Genomic DNA, 16,609 nt, shown 5'->3' with positions numbered 1-16,609 from the left:
CTAACTCTATTATGGTTGAAGAGGAATATGGTTAGAAACAAAGATGTGTACGTGTGTAAACTGTGTTTTGGAGTTTTGGCACAACTTTTATTTCACCTTCAAATGCCATGACATGTAAAGCACATATCAGAAGTTTTACAGACATATTGATGCTAAGTATGAGGTATACAAAAATGTTACAGTGAAGACAACCAAAACAGAGCTCAAAGTCTTTCTATAAATCAAAGCCATTCCCTTTGTGGAGACATAGTGCGGCCAGCCCATGTTAATTTGTACTAGAAACTGGTATTACTTTTCATCTAAATATATGAAAAAATAGTTGGAGGCAAGAACTTCCTGGTCAGTTATATATACTCCAAACTAAGATTTAGTCTTTACAAGGTATTTATAAAAAGGCACTACTTGTTAGCAGTGTTTTTCACTGGGAAGTGAGACTGAAGGGTTCTTAAACATTTTTTGTATTATCTATATTATCTGAATATCCAAACATCATTACTTCTCTTATGTTTTTATTTTTGGGGAGAGAAAGCAGCACATGCATGTGTGTGCATGGCAGAGGGAGAGAGTGAATTCTTTTTTTTTTTTTTTTTTTAAGTTTATTTATTTGAGAGAGAGGGAGAGAATCCCAGGCAGGCTCTCTCTAGGTGCAGAGCCCGATGCAGGGCTCAATCCCACAAACTGAGATCATGACCTAAGCCAAAATCAAGAGTTGAACACTCAGTGAACTGGGCCATCCAGATGTCCCAATTCTTATATTCTTAGAAACAAAAAATACATTAACGTAAAGTAACTCTACATTTATTGACACAGTTTTTCCAAAGCAAAGTGTGAAAAGGCAAGACAATAGTATGTATAGTGTGGTGTTATGTATTTATACTACAACAAAACCAGGAAACAGAAACACACATTCACATATCTATAAAGTAGATTTGATCCGTAGAAGTGGCCCTGGGGAAGAAACAACGTTTCTGTTCCCGCATTTCCACAATGGGAACAACGATGGTAGCTACTGTACAGGTTACCATAAAGATCAAGTGAGGGATTCCACACAGTAATAGCTAGACAATGTCATTACTAATCTATCGTAATTCTTGGAATAGTTTCTTCCTGTTATTTCTAAAACTAGAAGTAGACAAATGCCTGTGTCTGGTCAAAGTCCTTCTACTTTAGATACTTTAGGAGATAAGTATAATATTTGTTTTTAAGGCAGAAACTGCAACCCTGTATCTCAATACTGAGTTTGAAAAGCCAAGATATTTGTACAATGCTGAGGTTCTCCCCTCTGCCATTTTCTTCCCTCTATCACTAATGCCTTCCCTCAAATAACCTGCATCTTGGATTGCACTCGTTTTGTATTTCTTGGTGACAGGTTATAAGAGGAGAGGTCAAAAATTGACTATTGCAGAGTCAGAAAAATAAAAATACGTTGGGGCTTTTGGAAAAGGCAACAATTAGGCCACTTCTCTTAGTGCTTCTGTAAGAAAAAGGGACCATAATCGAATCAAATGTAGTGGGAGTTTACACCAAACAGCCTACCACCATGGAAAAGCTCTGTGGACCATATTTTATGGCTTTGTTTTGCCATCTAACATTGAACGGTCCCTGCAATTGCAATCCTAGGTATCAGTGTTAAGTCTGAATCTGGTAAATTTTTTTTTAGACTTTGGAAACTTGGCACCATGCTGTCAAGTGATACCTAAGGAAAATAACTCAACTCTATCTTTAGAAATTATCTACCAAAGAGTTAATGTAATTTGGTTTTAAAAACATTTGTTAAGACCCTCCCAACTGCCAGGCATAGCGCTTGATGCCCCGCACTTCAATGAAGAGAAAAGAGACAAGCTCGAGTTGAGGAACCCAGGAAGAATTTATATGGTTAGTACATGACAGACCAGGACGGGAGCACAGATCTAACCCCAGACTTCATATTTATAAAATATCATTAAGCTTAGGTACTCTTAATTCGCTCTCAACCTGAGGAAATGAGAGACCCATTCTTTAAGCTTCGCAGGGTTGTTGTGAAGATGAAAAGACGTTAAGTACCTGGCCCGTCATGACGCTAGATACATAGTGACGTTCACACACTGTTCTTTTAATTCTCCTCTCCTTGGTATTGCATCTTGCATAGCAATGTTGTTCAAAAATTGCTAACCTGAAATCAAGTCTCTACTTCAGAATACACTGTATTGGGTGGCATCATTGCAGATGCTTTCTACTATTCCTTCATGGTGTCTAGAGTTCAATATATACTTTAAATAATAAATGCACAGCTCTTTCTTGTCCTCATGTTGTTCAAAGTTTTGTGTTCATATCCATAATGACCTGAGTACAGTATTTCATCTTTTGTCTCATTATATTAATGTCTGTAAAGTTCAAATTAAATCTCTCAGATCCTGACTATAATAAACACATAATTTGTGTTGGGGAAGAAAACCAAACCAAACCAAACCAAACCAAACCAAACCAAACCAAACCAAGCAAGTCTTCCTCTGTTTCACAGTTTCCCTCGACTGTGCAGCATCCCTGGGATTTTAGTATGACAGAGAAGAGGTTTTGCTTATTGTTGAGAAAAGGCTTCTAACTGTCTTCAGATTAAACTTTCTGACTTTAAAAGATTAATAGCCTTGACTGGCTTCCAAGAATATTAAAAAAACATTTTTTAAAAGATTATTTTTGAGAGAGAGAGAGTGTGAGTGGGGGAGGAACAGAGAGAGAGAGAGAGAGAGAGAGAGAGAGAGAGAGAGAGAGAGAGAGAGAGAGAATCTGAAGCAGGCTCCAGGCTCTGAGCTGTCAGCACAGAGCCCGATGCAGGGCTTGGGAACTCACAAAACGATGAGAGCATGACCTGAGCCGAAGTCGGACACTTAATTGACTGAGCCACCCAGGTGCCCTGCAAGAATATTTTAAATTCAACTGCTATCTTATTTCATAACAGTAGACAAAAAAAATAAAAAGTTGATAAGAACAGTATTTGAAATTTAACTTAAAACTGAGTTTAACGGTATAGAATTATACAGTATTTAGACCACTTCTAAACTTATTTTTAAAAATAATGGTTCAGGGGCTCCTGGGCGGCTCAGTTGGTTAAGCATCTGACTCTTGGTTTCAGCTCAGGTTGCGATCTCACGGTTCACGAGTTCGAGCCCCATGTTGGGCTCTGTGGTGGCAGTGTGGAGCTTGCTTGGGATCCTCTTTCCCTCTCTCTCTCTGCTCTTCCCCTTCTCGCTCACTCTCTACCAAAATAAATAAGTAAACTTAAAAAATAAAAATAATGCTTCATATTTATCCCCTAGACTGAGCCATTTTAATTTTATTTGCAACTTCTACAGCTAAACATTATATGCCCTCCCCCTCTTTTAAAAAGAAAAAGTTTCTCAGTTTTCATAGGTATAAAGATATTTTGGTGCGCCTGGGTGGCTTAGTCAGTTGAGCATCCAACTTTGGCTCAGGTCATAATCTCCGGGTTTGTGAGTCTGAGCCCCACATTAGGCTCTGTGCTGACATTGCCAAGCCTGCTTGGGATCCTCTTCCTCTCTCTCTCTGCCCCTTCCCTACATGTGCACATGGACTCGCTCTCTCGCTCTTTCTCCCTCAAAATAAATAAATAAACCAAAAAGAAAAGATAATTCAAAATATGTAACTGAGAGTCCACCAAGAGCAAAAAAGCGCTGTGCTAAGTTCTCTGGGTGGTTCAAGATGACCAAGATTTTGACCCTGTCTTTTGGGGGTTATATAATATACTAGTTGACAGAGGAAATCACGCATGTACACAGGTAATTCCAAAATAAGTTAGGAAATGTAAAAACCTAAAAGAAACATAAAAGAAGTGTTTTGGAAATTTGCAGTAAGTAGAAAACACTTTTAATTTGTAATGAGAGGGAACAAAGGAAGTACCATGTGAATTTGGTCTTAAAGAGTGGGGTAGCACTTGGACATTTAGTGGGCAAAGGTATGCTATGACAAAACAAAAGTGTGAGCAGAGGGGCAGAGGTGGAGAGTTTATAGTCTACATGAAAAATGGTGTAAGTTCTAAAATAAAAAGTACAATAAAATATTACACTTTGGAACGCTACTCATAATTTTGAGTAAAGAATTTAAGTGCTAAGTGTCCTTATAATTAGAGATATAGAACTTGAGTCACCTGAACTGCCATTCCTGAAACGGAGACAAAGTTTTCATCTATGTTGTTGCAAAGTTGACCGAAATCTCCATTTACTATTCTGAGCTGTTGATAATGGTCTTTAACTTAGCTCCATTATTCTCTAGGAAATATATTCAGACTAACTTGCTGAAGAGGAAATAATTACAGACAGAAGTAAAATGAACTGCCAGTTCAACTGAACTGAGACAGAAGAAGAGTGTTAACATGGGGACAATGGAGAGGACGGGAAGAGGGAGGAATGGCTCAGTGAATGGAGACAGTCTTTACTGCTTTGCATTTGTTTCAAGCCACACACTCTTGAAATCTGACCAAGTTGCTAAGGGGAAAATTAGGTCATTGCTTTCAGTTGTTTCTCTGTTAAGATTTTTAATTCAAAAAAATATAATCACATGCATTGTAACTAAAAAGATGGGCAATACATTACAGGATCCACTTTGGAGCTGTTGTAAGTAAATTTCCTATTCCAAAGACTGAAAAATACATTTTTGAGCAAGCTAAAAAAATAAATTCTGCAGTTAAAAAATTTTTTATTAATGTTTTTAATTTATTTTTGAGAGACAGAGAGAGACCGCACGAGCAGGGGAGGGTCAGAGAGAAAGGGAGACACAGAATCGGAAGCAGGCTCCAGGTTCTTGAGCTAGCTGTCAGCACAGAGCCCGATGCAGGGCTTGAACCCACGAACCATGAGATCATGACCTGAGACGAAGTCAGATGCTTACCTGACTGAGCCACTCGGGCGCCCCTAAAATCTGCAGTTTAAAGTATCCTACTGTCAAATATCCCGAACTGGAACATGCATGTACATGTCGGCGATAATCTGGGCTATTTTGTCCTGAGGTCAACAGTATTTACAACAAGGAAACATAAGTGCTTATGGTAGGCCATGGGTGGTTAAAATTCATGGGAAAACAAACCTACAGTTCCTCTTAAGAGTGGATTTTTACTCAAAAAGTTAGAAATCAATATATATTCTCACCGTAGTGCTCATGTTTTCAGAGGTGCTTACACAGTGTATGCTAAAATCATTGTGAAAGTCAGTGATCAAACACCTGCCCCTTTTTTTGAGGCTCTTCTAAACTAGCCACCTATTTTGGAATTTTATACACTGGTCTTTTTAATGTAAGGACTCTTATCAAACAGGCTTCCAAGCTGCAACCACAGAAAACCAGTCTAGTTGGCTTAAACAGAAAAGGGCTTTATTTGAAAGGATTCTGTTAGCCCATAGTTGCTGGGAAAGCTGAAGACCAGACTTGGAAAACAAACAAGAACAAAGGCTATGCACTGAGGACCACATCCAGGTAAGAGCCCAGTGAGTAGCCTGTGTTGCTCCGGGCCCCTGGCCACTACAGCTCCTGCTCTGTGTAGGGACAGTGGATGCCCTCTCTGGCATCACTGCCACTGACCTCTCTTTCCCGCTGGATGTTTCTGCTCCCACCCTGCTTACAGAAAGAATTCTCTACAGCCCTTGTTTTTAAACGATGTCTTTAACGAATATATTAATTTTATTTATTTAGAGAGAGAAAGAGCGCACACATGTGTGAATGGGGGAGGGGCAAAGGAGGAGAGAATCTTAAGCAGCCTCCATGCTTAAGTTCCTGAACCGCCTCACGTAGGTCAGAGTGGCTAAAATGAACAAATTGGGAAATGCTGGCGAGACTGGATAAACAGGCACCCTCCTACACTGTTGCTGGGAATGGAAACTGGTACAGCCGCTCTGGAAAACAGTGAGGAGATTCCTCAAAAAATTAACAATAGAACTCCCCTATGACCCAGCAACAGCACTGCTAGGGATTTACCCAAGGGATACAGGAGTGCCGATGCATAGGGGCACATGGACCCCAATGTTCATAGCAGCACTGTCAACAATAGCCAAATCATGGAAATGTCCCTCAACTGATGACTGGATCAAGAAGATGTGGTTTATCTATACAATGGAATACTACATGGCAATGAGAAAGAATGAAGTATGGCCATTTGTAGCAACGTGGATGGAACTCGAGGGTGTTATTCTAAGTGAAATAAGTCAGGCAGAGAAAGACAGATACCATATGTTTTCACTTATAAGTGGAATGGGAGAAACTTAACAGAGGGCCATGGGGGAGGGGAAGGGGAAAAAATAGTTGGGGAGAGGAAGGGAGGCAAACCACAAGAGACTCTTGAATATTAAGAATAAACTGAGGGCTGATGGGGGTGGGGGAGAGAGGAAGGGATGGGCACTGGTTGTTATATGGAAACCAACTTGACAATAAACTATGAAAGAAAAAAATGAATAAAATAAACATAAAAAAAAAAGAAAAAAGATCCTGAGATCATGACTGACCCTGAGTCAAAAATCATGTCAGACATTTAACTGACTTGAGCCACTCAGGTACCTTTAATTTTATTTATTTATTTATTTTTTAAAGTAATCGCTACACTCAATGTGGGCTTGAACTCACAACCCTGAGATTAAGCGTTGCATGCTCTACCTACTGAGCCAGCCAGGTACCCCTCTATAGTCCTCTGTGCTATGAGCTCCTGATTCAAAAAGCCCAGTTAATGTGCTTAAACATTAACCACTGAGAGAAAGCAAGTATTTAACCTTTTAAGGTTTTATACTGAGAAGTGCACTCTGCCTTCAATCAAGACCTATATAGTGAGGAATTTCTCAAACTAGGAAAAAGGTCCTTATGCAGGCAGCCAAAAGTCAAATAACTGCTACAGGGACACTCATCTATTCAGGAAAGAAGAGCCTACTCAGTACAAAGCCCTCCGTTCTCCAGCTATGTGTTCTGAAGCAAAGTCTGAGTGATGACCTACCCAGGCCCCTGCTCCGTGTTAAACCTCCTCGCTGGGCCCACATTTTCCTCACTTACTCTGACCCAAGGGATTCAGCACAAATCAGCTTCATGGCAGAGACTCCTCTGAGTTGATGCTTCAATCCCTAGGCTGCTATTCTGTTCCTACAACTAGGCCCACAGTGGCCTCCCACCTTCATCCCTGGAAACTGGTTTCTGGGCTTGGGGTCAGAAGTGCTGGTAGGAGTCACAACCTTATCACTGACAAGCCGGAGTAAAGGCTAGCTACTCCTCTCTGAGCCCTACTATACTGACAGATTGTCAGGACAACCAAATGAAAGTAAAAACCTTTTGTAACCTAAAGTGATAAGCACAATCTTTTTAGGTAACATTAGTGATAGGTATGACAAATGGCCCAGTTCCTTAGGATTACGGCCTAGCCTATCTAGGTCTCTCTGGTTATTCTGAGCACTGGTGTCATACCATAAAAAAATTAATTCTGTAATCAAAGCAGCATATGCTCATAATTTAAAAAGTCTTGTAGCTAGTAGTAATAAAGCTTCCTCTAAAATCCCCCGCCCTCTTTTCCACTCCCAGTTCTGTTCCTCAGGGGCAACTACTCTCAATTCTTGTTTCTTCTGGTATTTACCTGTCATAATTTTTTAAAATCAATATTCAGTATACATATTATGACTATTTAAATACTGTTTACCACTGAGCGAAGCTGTGCAGCTAGCATTCTACTTTCTTCCATATGTAATTTTAAATTTTTCTTGGAGGTATTTTCTTCTTTTCCCACTTGCTTTGTTTCCTATAAACCTATTGTTAATTCTTCATAAAAGCACCACAAAATCCATGAAAAAATTTTAAGGCTTATTTATTTTGAGAGACAGCGAGCGCGCATGCACGCTACTGCACAAGTTGGCTACTGCACGAGGGAGGGAGAGAGAATCCAAAGCAGGCTCTGTGCTGTCAGCTCAGAGCCTGATATGGGGCTTGATCTCACAAACCATCAGATCATGAGTCAGTTCCTTCACCTGACAGCCACTCAGGTGCCCCCCCAACCACCCCATGAAATAAATCTCCTTCAATGCCACTTGTCATTTACCGTGCCTGGAGGCTTTCGCTTTCCTCATCCAGTCTAGACTTGATGCCCACTAGACCTACTATCTAGCTGGTACTTGGAATTTCCCTTTCTTACTTCCTGTGTTTGACACCATTTTCTGGATCCCACACTTGTCTGTTCTTGGTTCACTTCATTTTTTAGTGGAACGCATCTTTAGTAACTTCCTCAGTAGGGGTGCAGTGGAGATAAATTTTCTGAGGGAAGACTGAAAGAATGCCTTTATCTAGCCTTTCACTTGATTGACAGTTTGGCTAAATATAGAATTTTGTGTAGAAAATAATTTTCCATCAGCTTTTTAAAGGCGCTATGCCACTGTATTGCAGCACTCAGCTGCTGCTATTGAAAAGTTCAATATTATTCAGTCCTATTTCTTTGTATGGAACCTAATTTTTCTCTCTGCAACACTGTAGAATCTTCTCTTTTTCCCTAGAGTTCCCTAGGGAAAGGGATAAAACTTTTTAATACAGAAATTCCTTTAGCTTTAGTAGTATTTATATTGCCACTGCCTTCTCTTCCATTTTCTCTGGTACGTTTCTAAAACCACTGCTTGTTAAATTGTTACACCTTCTGGACCAATACTATAGTTTTCTTATTTGTCTCCACTGTTGCCCATATTATTTGTTTTACTTTCCAGATTTCTTCAATTTTACCTTTGAATCTTTCTATTGTATTTTTCATCTCTGCTACCTTATTTCCAACAGCTTGTCTTTACTCTTACAGAATCCTATTTATGTCTTGTTGATTCAATAGAATGCTTTGATAAAAGGTTTTTTTTTTTTTTTTTTTTTTTTAAGGAGGCTTCATGCCCAGCTCGGAGCCCGGTGCAGGGCTGAACCCCCGATCCCGAGATTAAGACCTGAGCTGGGATCAAGAGCTAGACACTTAACAGACGGAGCCATCCAGGTGCCCCTATATAAGGGTATTTTGCTTTTGCTTAAGTTTTCTTCTGCTTTCAATGGTTTCTTCTAATACTTTGTTCTTTTTGTTCTGATCTGTGTCAATTTGGAAGCTTTCCTCAAATGTTCACTGAACCTTAGACCAGTTTTCATATTTAAGAATGAAGCAGTAAGAGCTGTGTAGAAGCTCTGCTGCAAAAGCAGGCTTGCTGACTATCTTTGCAGAACTGGAAGGCAAACTGGCTTTTTCACCATGGAACTCCCCACATCAATCCATCAGTCTGTATGCGCCTGGTCTATTCACTATTTCTAGAGCTCCAGTTTTTTAATTTATTTTTTAAAAATCTTTTATCTGCCTGGCTTGAACTAGAGCAGGGAAGAAGAGTGATTCTGACATTTAGTTTGTAGCTTTTACATAAATTCAGACTTCAACCCTGTGCTTTACCCCACACCTGTGCCACCCTTCCGTTCATAGCTATTTCCAGATTTGAGATCTCTCTAGTTCAATTTCTTCAGAAAATAAATCTCAGGTTTATTGTGTTTGGTGGGGTGAGGGTTGGGGGTACAGAAGAGAACTGAAGGGCAGATTAGGATTGGTTACCTGGCACAAGTGATACTGATGCAAGAATAAATGGGCCATGGAGACAAAATGGAAAGCACTGACCCATATATACGTGGGAATGGGATAAAAGCACAAAACATAATAGCATATGGATTGTTTATTTAATACAGGGTACTCAGAAAACCAGCTCATTCTATGAAATAAAACAAAACCCCATTCCTTTCCAACACCACCTATAAAGGTGAATTCCATGGTGGTGGGGGAAAGGGTTCATCCATTCTGTATTCGGACTTAACATCAGATTTCTTTTTACTTCACCATGCTTAGCCCTTCTTTCTAGAGTACGAAAAAGTCCCTGCGAAATGCCTCCCTTATTCTCAGTGGAACCCTCTATAGGCTCTAGAATTATAGACTTCTCTGGCAAGCCAATAATCAGTCATGATCTGCTTTCCAGCTTCCAAAACTTTTAATATCCTTTTCCCCCCACTATGGTTTTCCTCTCAGTATCTCTGTCCTGAGGGTTTATATTTGTTTTACTCCTTTACTATATACTATTAGGGCTTTGGAGGAGATAGAAATAAACTTATGTTTAATCTGCTATTTAGGAAATCAGGTGAAATCAAATCCAATCCTAAAATGCCAGTCTAGTAACCTGAGGCCCCATTACCTGTTACTTCACCTCCCTAACAGGGACTGCCTATTTGTCTAAATAAAACACATTCTCAGTATAGTCCAAAAACCTACTCTTTTATCCAAACCACTCTGGCTGCCTGCCTATACTGCCTTTTTATGGTGTTCTTGAAACTATTAAACCACCTCTCCATCTTGAAGGACATATATAGTCTAAAGGTCCTAGCCTCCCCTGAGTTTGTTTCCTTTTAAAACTTGGCTTTAGGGGGACATTGGTGGCTCAGTCGGTTATGGGTCCGACTTCGGCTCAGGTCAGGATCTCACGGTTTGTGGGTTCGAGCCCCACGTCGGGCTGTGCTGACGGCTAGCTCAGAGCCTGGAGCTGGTCTTCGGATTCTGTGTCTCCCTCTCTCTGACCCTGCCCTGCTCATGCTGTCTCTCTCTCAAAAATAAATAAAACATGAAAAAAAAGTTTTAAATTGGGCTTTAACTTTTGCAGTTAAATCTAATTTGGAATAAAAAGTAACAGTCATTAATTCAAAGTCATTTACTGAATGCCCACCATGTCTCAGGCACAGGGGACACAAAGGTGAGAACAGTACGCTCCAACCCTCAAGTTGCCCAAGGCTAGTCTCACAGCATTTTTTAAAACTGGAAGTTAAGCCCTTGTCTGAATCACAGATCACAGATGATTTGGGTGGCTATTTATTTCCTTAATTTTCTCCAATATGGTACGTAACTATCACCATGTTGGATGCATCTGAGAGATGCAAATTCATCAGACACCAGAGATGCCTCAGTATCACAGGCTTAATCTGCTTGTACAACTCCTGTTAACAAAAACCACTTGTAAAATGATAAACAGCCAGACATTTACAACAGTTTGATGAGTGGCATGTGCCACCTCACTAGTGATAAAATTATAAGAAAAACTTAAAATCAGTAATAACCTAGTAAAAATGTATAAAATATGCTTAGTATTAGGTTTAATCAAGGGAATGATAAAATTATTTTTTAAACATAAAGTTTTAGAAAAGAACATGGTAGTGAATGAAATATGTTCTGATGATTATCATTTAGCAGCCAATATTTACTGAATGCTATGTATCAACTGCCAGTCAAATCACTTAATATATATTACTTCCTTTAATCCTTATAATCCTACTTTACAGGGTTACTATTCTTATTTTATAAATGAGATAATAGGGGCTTAAAAAGTATGGATAGAGTCCAAATGTCCATCGATGGATGAAAGGATAAAGTTGTGGTGTGTGTGTACACACACACATACATACACACACACACACACACACACACACACACACACACACCCCTATGGAGTATTACTCGGCAATCAAAAAGAATGAAATCTTGCCATTAGCAAATAAATGGATGGAACTAGAGGGTATTATGTTAAGCAAAATTAGACAAATATAAATATCGTGTGATTTCACTCATATGAGGACTTTAAGATATAAAACAGAAGAACATAAAGGAAAGGAAACAAAAATAATATAAAAACAGGGAGGGGAACAAAACATAAGAGACTCTTAAATATGGAGAACAAACAGAGGGTTGCTGGAGGGGTTGTGAAAGTGGGGGATGGGCTAAAGGGGTAAGGGACATTAAGGAATCTATTCTTGAAATCATTGTTGCACTATGTGCTAACTTGGATGAAAATTAAAAAAGAAACAAAAAATAAACGAATAGAAAATAGGGGCTTAGACAGTGACCTGCTCTGAGGTCAAGCAAGTTAAAACATAATAGTGAAGGAATCAAATCCAGTTTGGTTCCAGAGCTTGAGCTCTTAATGTTATAAAATTCTTCTCCAAGTGACCAAATATTCTCCTCCCCACAAAAATGAGGTAATTATGAATAATGAAAGGAAACAGAGAGCCACTGGCACCTAGATTTAAGGGAATATATATATAATTTTACAGTAACCAAGACATGTACAAGGAGTATTGTTTTATATCTTTATTTTTTTTAATGTTTTTTATTTATCTTTGAGAGACAGAGAGAAAACAGCATGAGCAAGGGAGGGTCAGAGAGAGAGGGAGACACAGAATCTGAAGCAGGCTCCAGGCTCTGAGCTGTCAGCACAGAGCATGATGCGGGGCTCGAACCCACGAACAGTGTGATCATGACCTAAGCTGAAGCTGGACTCTTAACTGACTGAGCCAGCCAGGCGCCCCTGTTTTATACCTTTAAATGTACTACAAATATATATATATATATATATAATTTCTAGCCAAATGATTAAAAAAATTAAACTCACTTAACAGAAAAGAACTTTAGATCAAGTATTACTTAACATCTAAGAGCTGGCTCACAATTTTTCATTCAAAACTTAAGAACCCCTCAAAAACCTATATTAAGGGATGCTTTCCCATTTATAAGAAAAAAATTTTCAAGTGTATTTATTTAGAGAGGAAGAGTGAGCAGCGTAGTGATAGAGGGGAATAAACAGAGAGAGTGAGAGTGAGAGTGAGAGTGAGAGTGAGAGAGAGAGAGAGAGAGAGAGAGGGAGAGAGGGAGGGAGAGGGGGAGAAATTCCCAAGCAGGCTCCTTGCTGACCTGCCATGAGGCTCATTCTCATGAACCATGAGATTATGACCTGTGTGGAAATCAAGTCAGATGCTCAACCAACTGAGCCACCCGGGAGCCCAGCTTTCCTGTTTTTTCAAAAGCAGCAAAGTGTATACGATACACTTTGGTTTCTTATTATTTAAATATGTCAAAAAAATAAATCCAATTTGAGAAAACAAAGGTTACTATACCTTTTGAATAATGATGCAACCTTCAAATTTTCTGTAGAGGCATTTTCTGATAAATTTGGTTTTACAGAATAAAACAGTGGTAGGTCAAGCTGCTAGATTATTTTTGAGAACACATTTTCCTATAGTCTGACATGAAAATAGCCTATTATTATTAATGCAATTTATTGTAAATTAATGAAAATATTTTAATGATTTTGATTGTGGTAATAAAACTAAATTAGTACTATTGCTAAAAAGATAATGGTAAAATAAGATATTGAGAGAACCTTTATGTAACAGAAATCTCAACTTTTGTCACTCAAGTTTATCGATGCCTTCCTCTATATAATTCCTCTCATTGTATTAACTTATTATTGTTGTTTAACTGGACTCTTACCTCATTTCTCAAAGTCCTATTAATTTGTTGATTGAGTCATACAACATACATTTTATTTTCAAGTTAGAAAAATGCGCTTAGCTTTCATTATTCCTTATTTCATTAAGTTCTTGTGTTTTACCCCAGCCATTAACATTTTCTTCTAATTGGCAATTTCTAATGTTCTTTTAGCAAATACTCATTAGCTGAATTTCTCAAGTAATTACATGTCATATAACTTGTTCTGTTTTAATATATGGCCATAGAAGGCAAAGAATGCATCTTTTCAAGACAGCAAATTCTCTTTGCCATGTGTGGAAGGCTGATTTCTAGCTCTGAAATTTTAAGATTCTAATGTTTACCAATGGATATATAATTGTTTAATGTTACTTTCATGTATTCATTTGCCTATATATAACACATAAAAATGTGCCGTCCTAATCTAAAAGGCTTAAATTAAATGAAACAGGCACAGGAGTCTAGCACTGACCTTACACACTGTAGGCTGTTGCTTGATGTACAAGTTGAGCTTGAAAAGAAGATACAGAATATTTAAAAATTTAAATAAAAAACCTTATCTAATTCTTTGATTCAAATACACGTGTATCCAAATGTGACTATCTTCATTTTTGGAATGAATATTCATTCTTCTTCCAAGCATTTAAGCATCAATAACTTACTGAGTAGTAATATGAGAATCTATGTTATCTAAGAAGTCCTAGATCAAGAATAACCATGAAATCTGGGAAATGAGGCTAGTTCAAAGCTTGGGTGTGGATAGGGTGCAGGTGGAAATTATATATTCCCACACCTATTGTCTTACATCAGGGAAAAAGAGCCTCACATCTATTGGTTCTTAGTCACTCATTCTGAATGCTTGGTTTTAATACCAAATGAACAGCCACATTAATACTAACACTCAATTCTTTCTCAAATTTCATAACTATAGATTTGAAAAAAACGACCCTGTCACATCCCAAACAGGGAAATCATGGAGCATATTGGCTGTGTTTTCAATGTGGAAGATGAATATGTAACTCTAGAAATCAAAATGTCTTACCTTGTGCAAGCATGTTAAATTCCAAGAACAGTGCTATGTGGTAAAGTTCCATGGCTTCTTCTGCCCTGGTCATGTTCGGCTTCCCTGCGACGAGAGCCTGAACCTCACTGAGACTCCCCACAGAGGGGCTGCAGTGCAAACCGGAGAGGTCCACCACATCGGTATACATACAGTGTAAGATCACTTTCGCATATTTTTTCGGTATAATGGACTCGTCTAATATAATTCTGGTGGGAGTCCTCAAAGTTCGGTCTGTGATTTCTTCACCAGTCCGTATTCTCCTTTGTAATAAATTCCGAAAAAATGGGGACCTTGCTGAAATAATAGCCTTGTGAGCTTTGAGCTCTTCATCTAAACAGTTCTGATTTCCACCAAAAGCTTCAACCAATTCAGAGTCTGAAGAAAAACTAAGGACAACATCATAATAACACATATAATCAAAAAGTCCACGCATATCTACATCAAGGGAATTTGGTGTTCCAAATTCTTCACTAAGCTGGACGAGAATATCAACATTTTGAAACCTTGAGTCCTCCATTCCAAACTCTCCTGTATAAAGGTAGTGTAGCAAAGCAGAAAACATGGGCATGTCTATACCAGCCGTATTGATGTCCATAATGATCTCTGCTCCATACTCTGGTGAGGAAGAAAGCAGCGTTTTAAAAAATGGACACCTTGCTGCCAAAATGGCACGATGAACAGGGAAACAAGTTTCTTGAAATATTAAGTCTACATCAGTACAGTACTTGTACTCATAAAGATCGGCCATATCTTTCTGTAATGTCCGAGCTTCTGGTCTAGCCAAACTGGCTTGTAGGGAAAGCTCCTTTAAGGCTGAAGTCCCCTCATATTCCTCCACTAAAGCATTAACATCTCTAACATCCCACCCAGACAGGAGTTCTCGCATCTGCTTGGCGTGATCGGCAGACCTATTAGATTTTCGACGCTTAATAAACTTCTTTTTGAGGGTGGCAAGGCCAGAGGTTCTCTTCTTTTTGTCTTGTGGTTTCTCATGGCCATGGTCAAGGCTATATAATTTTGATTCACAACCATAGCCTTGCTGAGAATAGGATGATGTCCCTAAAAAGGAAATCAAACAAATGAAAATGTATTTCTCTGTTCTTAACGTTCATTCGCAATGTTCACTTTAACACATATTTTATGCTAAAGATTTTTAGAGAAGACATTCCTGAACCATTCAAATAAAGTTGACTTTTGTTTCTATAAAGAAATTAAAATGATCAAATCATTCATTTTTATATTAAATAAGGAATAGAGACTGACAGAGCACATTATTCTTTACTTGAAAACATGCTTTTGGTTCTCTATCAAAAACTAGACATCATGCATTTTAATCATGCAGTGTTAGGAAATGAGAGTTAACTGGATTTTTAAATTCAGAATATTGCTTATATATTAATTGTGAAATGTTCCTTCCTTCCTTCTTCCCTCCCCTTTTCCCCCCTTTGGTTTACTACACCAAGGCTGCTTTGCACTGGGGAAAATAAATGGACCAGGACACAAGGAGCATATATTTCACTATTTTCACACCAGTGGAGACTGCTAGCTTTCCTGGGACAGATGGCAATTGTGGTGAAGACACCAAAGAAAAGATCAATGGTGCTACAGCAGCTTTGTTAGGATAAAAATCATACAAGCCAGATTCACATTTGTTGGGGAAAAATCTGGATGCTACAGAATTATTATCTATAATAACGTCTTCGCAATTCAATTCTCTTTTCATCTAAAAAGACCACTGAAAACACAATTCTAATTATATTCACAAAGGAAAATGAAATCAGAAAAACGGAAAGTGTTACCTATAAAAGTCTGTTGGGCTTGAGGATTTCCCCCTACCCTCGGGGAGCATGAATGAGGATAGTTAGATGCATTAGCACCCATTTTCTTCAGTCACTCAGGCATTCCATCTGCTGGCTCTTCAGAGTGTAATCCCAGAGGCCTTTATGAACTGTCAACCCTGGATCCAGCAGCCTCTTTTCATCCATTTCTTGATATGAAACAAAAATAATTTTATTCATTTTTTCAAATGTATCTCAAGTTGCAGTTTTTTAAAAAAACGAAGCTACTGAAAACTGCTTTTATTTGCAAATGACATGCTGTCAAATTCACATCTAAAAATTTCAGAAAATGTAAACAAATAGTTAAACTTGAATTATGAATCAGTGTTAGCTGCAATTCTGAGCCATAAAATGAACCAATTATGTACTTTCTAAGGCAATGAAAAGTAACAAATCAGACTA

The 16,609-nt window shown here is 38.5% G+C and overlaps 1 protein-coding gene across 6 annotated transcripts in view; it reads right to left on the bottom strand.

The window, feature by feature from the left end:
* BTBD7 (BTB domain containing 7) overlaps positions 1-16,609 on the bottom strand; it is a 79,360-nt gene that overhangs the window by 42,905 nt on the left and 19,846 nt on the right. For 5 of the 6 annotated variants that reach the window (XR_003912968.1, XM_029950775.1, XM_029950771.1 and 2 more), the window contains 2 exons: positions 16,169-16,356; positions 14,349-15,428 (listed from right to left, as the gene is read on the bottom strand). Coding sequence is in view for 5 of the 6 variants with exons in the window: in XM_029950775.1 (XP_029806635.1) it covers positions 14,349-15,428; positions 16,169-16,250 (1,162 nt within the window). In the remaining variant the exon portion in view is untranslated. Of the gene's footprint in view, positions 1-12,917; positions 13,818-14,348; positions 15,429-16,168; positions 16,357-16,609 lie in introns of those variants that run through there. The other variant, XM_029950776.1, reaches the window with a different exon arrangement.

The sequence above is a fragment of the Suricata suricatta genome, chromosome 9, assembly GCF_006229205.1.
Source record: "Suricata suricatta isolate VVHF042 chromosome 9, meerkat_22Aug2017_6uvM2_HiC, whole genome shotgun sequence".
Lineage (NCBI taxonomy): Eukaryota > Metazoa > Chordata > Mammalia > Carnivora > Herpestidae > Suricata > Suricata suricatta.
This window is presented reverse-complemented; position numbering and strand designations above follow the sequence as displayed.